The 6,000-nt window shown below is 38.2% G+C and overlaps 1 protein-coding gene across 1 annotated transcript in view; it reads left to right on the forward strand.

Annotated features, from left to right (window-relative positions):
- Positions 1–5,186, forward strand: part of kctd16b (potassium channel tetramerization domain containing 16b) — an 88,179-nt gene extending 82,993 nt beyond the window's left edge. Inside the window, exon 2 of the mRNA XM_082549561.1 lies at positions 2,692–5,186. Coding sequence (XP_082405687.1) covers positions 2,692–3,155 — 464 coding nt within the window. The 3' untranslated portion in view covers positions 3,156–5,186. The remainder of the gene's footprint in view (positions 1–2,691) is intronic.
- Positions 5,187–6,000: the final 814 nt, after the last annotated feature.

Here is a 6,000-nt window from a genome sequence, read left to right on the forward strand (position 1 = left end):
TCTAGAAACGAGCCAAGCATGCTGCTGAGTATAAAGGGAATTAAAAGCAGGGGGGCATTTATTTTAAGCAGAGTTATTTATAGTCTTCTACAATCTTGTTTGAAGTGAAATGCTCAGCAGCATGAAAAGAAACAATGGTATTATTGAATGTGATGAGCAGAAGATGCGTGGAAAGCTGAGTCCTGTCAGAGCTTGTGTGTGGAGCTGAGGGGAGGTGAGGGGTGGGGCTCAAAATCAGAAAGGGAGGTGGGGGCATGTGTGTGTTAGCCTCGGGGGTTTTGATCTCTCGCTTCGCTAAACAGAGAGAAGTCCATCAGCAACAGATACCCGTTCAATTATTCAGGAGGTTAGCATGAAAAATAAATGGCTGCTTCCTGCAGGGAGAGGTGTGGCACTGCGCTGGTTCCTGAGTGTTTCAGGTTATTGTACGCTCTCGCAGAGGTTAGATTGAGCAACTGCTTCCATTCTGGAGTCGATCAATTATGTGAGACCGCTCGCTTAACCCCATTAACACTAATAAACTCCACAATTTTCTTAATACGTGTTTCAAACAACATCAGCTTAAATTAGAGTAAATCAAAACAAAGCAGGAAAATACAATAACCCACATCCAGTCAATATTCATTGTTAAATTATCTTAAAGTTTCTACAGTTTCTGATAGCTCCTTAGCTTTGCAGCATTCTTCACAGGAATCCATCAAAGCTAAAGGTAATGTTAGCCATATACAAAGTGGCTAGCGTCGCTAACTAACAATTTTCCAACAGTTGGAAAATGTGGGGTGACTATTACTACTATTACTACTATTACTACTACTAGTACGACGACAACTAATAATAATAATAAAAGTCAACTTGGATTTTAGTTCATGAAGTGCATGAAGATTTGTCTTTGTACAACAGAAACAATGACAGAAAGTGAGAAGTTACACGTTTTGGCCCTGTCACTTTGTGGAGCTTTCAAATGCACAAAAAGGCGAAAGAGGAAATACTAAATATGGGGTCTTTCATGCTACAGTCACACAAGGGAAAAAAGTGGATGTAGACCAAACCACAACAAAAATTATTATGACCGAGTACAATAACATCATGTCTCATGATGGAAATGAGACATGGCTTGTTGGTTGTCAGTCAGGGTTGACATGGTTACTTCAAAGATAAGGACCAGGTCTGAGAGTACTCACTGTCAGTTCCTGGCTTCAAAGTGTCTATGTGCATCAAGACAATTATAAAATGGCAATAAAATGGTGTCAGTCTGATAACTGTCTGCAGTTTGCCATTACATGCAGTCCGCTGGAGATAATGGAACAAACAAGTATCATAAATCACCAAAAATCTGTTGTCTGCTGCCATCTATATACACACAGAAATTCACCTTCAAAATCACTGCTTGCATTCAGGGTCAGGCCAAAACTTTGACTTAAAGTAGAATTTTCTTTATAGATTCTTAGAACCTATTTTTTTAACCTCCTAGGACCTGGCGTCCACATTAGTGGACATTACATTTTGGGTTATTTAGACCAAAATACTAAATCTTGCTCTACAAGGGCCTGATATCCACTTACGAGAAAATTATACTGCAACTGTTCTATTGAAATTTTAAATGAATATCCTCATATGTGGCTCTCATTTTTCTTAGAAACAAAAATTAGGAAAAAAAAAATCTGGTATAACTTTATTTTTACATTCATCAGGTTCCAATCAGCCTAAATATCAAAGAGAAATTAAAAACGCATGCCATGGAAGAGTTTGGGTCTTAGGAGGTTAATATTATTTTTGGTCACTATTGGATAGTGACAGTAAAGAAGACGTGCAGTAAAGAGCCACAGGTCAGACTCAAACCCAGGCTGCTGGTCTCTGGCCACACAGCAGATGGGCACCTGCTAACCCGCTGAGCTAAACTGGTGTTGTAAAATCTCCTTTTTATATAGGAATATAACCAGAATACAATGTGTCTACATACAAGTTGCACTTTATTGATGTAGATTGGCTCACATTGATTCCAATGTGCTACATAAATTTGGTTTAATTGTGGTTTTCACTGTTTAAACTAACCACAACTGTGCATTGTCCTTTGGTTTCATTGTTAAAGAGATTAATACAGTATGATGGCAAATAAGACTACACATTTCAGGGGAATCAAACTTGTGCAATCTGCTATTTGTTTGTCTTAAAACTGACCATTGCTCACATTGTTTTTTTTCTTCCTCGGTTACACACATATTTGCAGTGTAGATGATTGTTTATTGTCCTGGCTCTTCTTCCTACTGTTTTAGTATGAATACATGTAGGCTACAACGTATAAATCTGGACCTTCATTGTCTGTTTTCAAAAGGCTTTAGCTCCTCCACTTGTTTCATATGACAGTGTGAATCTATGAGGGTAGTTCTCTGAACAATACAAGCTTGTCACATAGTCAGCCAACTCACTTCTATGACTGGAGGCCAGCCAGCTGTCCCCGATGTCATGTCACTCTGTCCTAATGTGATTGCCATTTGGCATTAGCTGACTTTTCGTCTTTGTCTGTCTGTAGCGCTTGTTACTTTTCCTTTCTTCTCCTGTCTCTGTAATTTGTGCCACTCTTTGTGCCACTGTCTCATTTTTCTCTTCACAATGATTGGTCTTAAAAGAAAAGAAAAGGTGGAAAAAGTAGCATCTAATATTGGCTCCCGCTCTGCTTCCCTCTCTCTCCAGGTGGTCCATCACGTTGGTCGTCCCCTCCATGTGACTGCTGCTGCAAGAACCACAAAGGTGACGGCGAGGGTGAGAGCGGCACCTCCTTTAATGAGCTCTCCACCTCTAGCTCTGAGAGCCAGTCAGAGGCCAGCTCTCCCCAGGGAACAGTCATCTGTGGCCCAGTAAGTCGCCAGTCGCATCCCCGTGCCAATGTCCAAACCCTGGACAGGCCGCTGAAAAAGGGCCCTGTCACCATGGTCCAGCAGTCTGAACAACGACGCAAGAGTGACTTGCTGCGCACTCTTACAGCCAGCTCCCGTGATACCAGCAGCTGCAAGAAAAGGCCCACAAAAGAGAAGCTCACAGTTGAGGAGGAGTTGGAAAAGTGCATTCAAGACTTCCGCAAGATTAAGATCCCAGAGAGGTTCCCTGAGAGGAAGTACATGTGGCAGGCTGACCTGCTGAGAAAATATCGTCTCTGAGGCAGGAAACACAGCTGAAGGAGCAAACACATGAGGCCAAGAATCAGTTCAAGCGTTTTTTGATCATAAATTTTGCAACAAAGGGGAGAGAACACTAAACTTATTTAAATCAAGTTTCTGAAAGAAACCTTACTTTTATGCCAGTGCGCTGAGAGTCTAAACAGAAGCTAGAAGGAATGATAAAGAAAAAAGAGACTGTTCTATTATTGACGTATGTATGGTAGTAGGCTTTGTATGTGTGTTCATGTAGATTAGGCCTACTGTATGTACTGTAGGTGTGCTGTAACTTACTGAATGCCTTCAGAACTTTGAATAATTTATCCCAGAGGACCAATACAAGTGGATAAAGACAATGTCCATGAAATGATCAACCACCAGAAGGCTTGCTGATGGCTACACTTGGGGCTATTGATGGCTGCTGGACTGCACATGCTGTAATCGGTCATCATTCACTGAAAAACCATCGCAAGAGCCACGGTTTTAGTCAAAGCAGATAAGCACTGGTCTAGTATGTGATTGTATGTGTTTATGTCTGTGAAGGTTCTCAGTCATCCAGGTCATGGTAATCTAAGGAGGTTGAAAGAAAAGCGAGAAGTGTCAAACTGAAGAAGCTTCTTGGATGAGAGGTCAAAGGTTTTCTTTCCAAGCTCCTTAGATGTGTGTGTTTATGTGAGTGTGCGTGTTTTGTGTCTGTTTGCACCCGGGTGGCCTAGAGGTCACACATAAGTCCACATTGGGACCCAAAAACACTTCATACTGTTCAAACAGTGCTCTCACTATAAATGCACGCAAAAATGTCTCATGACAGGATGGCATGAAAAGCTGGGTTAATTACTTTTAAACAACTTCTGGAGACTTCCGAGCTGGTGTAAGCACAGTTTTATCAGCAAGTAACTTTTGCATAGATCTTCACAATGTTGGTTAGATGTAGAGCAATACCCACATTACTGTGTGAAGGGGAAGCAGAAGAGTGAAGGTACCAGAGATTCAGTGAAGTTCAATAAAAATATAGCACACACATACACATTTTCCCCATGTACTGAAAATCATATTCACTGCAGCATAATTACATTCCAAAATGAACAAAGCAGTCAAACTTTTATTCACATACTGACACACAGAGCAATCAAGCACAGTGTCATTTAAACTACGCTTAATATGGCACAATAAATATGGAAAGGATAAAAGGGGACTGCTGTATTTGCTTACCCAGTGAACACAGACAGATGCCTTCTATACTGACTGTTGACAAGCTAATCAATAGTTATTGATGATAGAGTCTGTTGATAGAGCTGATAGATGTAACTCTTGTTTACAATTACTAATGAAGCTCTTGGGTTACTGACAAAGACAAGCTGCTCTTCTATTCAGTCAAAATTAGTCATTATTCATGTATTCATTTACCTACTACTTGGCTCTGTCAGGGTCTGCGGGATCTATTGCAGTGTAGACAGTCAACTGCTATATTAAAGCAACACAATTTAAAAGCATGAGTTAATATCCCCTGGAAGATGATTGTTATTCCTTCAAAGTCCTTGCTGAATAAAAAGTTACTGCCAATGGCAAAAGCACAGAAACGTTCACTGATGGTGCAATTATAAGGCATTTGTCTTTAGATTTCATATTGTTATTGGTCACTTAAAGCTGCCGTTTACTTTTTCATTGCCAGGTTAGTTCATTATTATTACAATACTAACTGCAAATGTAAAAGAAGAGTTGATAACTATATATATATCACTGTTTTTGTAGATATGTATTAAAAGTGGTGGGATAGGGATTCACATCGATGAGAAGGCTTCTGATTATGAGACAGAATTATTCCATTTTTGTCATGAAGGTATTTTCCTTCATGAGGAAGTAGCTGATAAATTGGTACATGTGTTGGTCAAGGCATTCAATAAAATCACAGTTTTTCTGAATAGTTGGGTAGCTGTGATAAAAGATGTTAGCATTAGGAAGCTATACATCTAAATGAGTTTCTTTATATTGTTGAAATTTCAGATTGACCTTTTGATTAAAAAAAAAAAAAAATATATATATATATATATATATATATATATATATATATATATATATATATATATATATATATATATATATATATATTAAAACAGAGGTGAAAATGAAAATAATTATATTACACAAACTTGGCTGGACTTGTATTTATCATTGAGGGTTATAAAAGTGCAGAGGAGTGCGATCTATAAACAATCACAGCTTTTTGCAAAGCAAGAAAAAAAGCACACACAACTAAGAGTAAAATATGCATAATGTATACTTGTCAAAGATCAGTTAATTTAAAACAATCCCTGATATGTTAAAAAGAAGGATGATTTAAAATGTTTTATTACACTTATTTTTCTATCAAATGCCCTTTAATTTAATACACCGTCGAGCACTTATTCTGCCCATATAATGTATTTCCTGTGAGAGAAGTTAAGTGGCAGTAAGAGTGCCAGGGATAGTCATAACCATATGTCTGCTAAAGCTCATTATAGTATAGAGTAAGTGGTTGCAATAGGTGCTAGATATAAACTAATCATTCTCCTCATGTCAATACAAGTAATATAATTTATTTTTCTACATTACTGGAATATTACATTTTCATTTTGAAGTCATTGATCTTTTTCGTTGAAGTTGAAATATGTTAATCCAGGCTACATATCATATGTAAATAAACACCATAAATCATACCTAACCAGAAAAATGTATTATGCTCTCTGTATATAACATGCAAATCCATGAGGCATTGCTGCTACTCTGTTCTTAATGTGCAGTAGACTGACAATAATGTAATACAGCCATTATTGTTTTTATTGTTTTGTCATTTAGCGTTGGGCTATCA

This window comes from Aulonocara stuartgranti, assembly GCF_965226115.1.
Source record: "Aulonocara stuartgranti genome assembly, chromosome: 10".
Taxonomy (NCBI): domain Eukaryota; kingdom Metazoa; phylum Chordata; class Actinopteri; order Cichliformes; family Cichlidae; genus Aulonocara; species Aulonocara stuartgranti.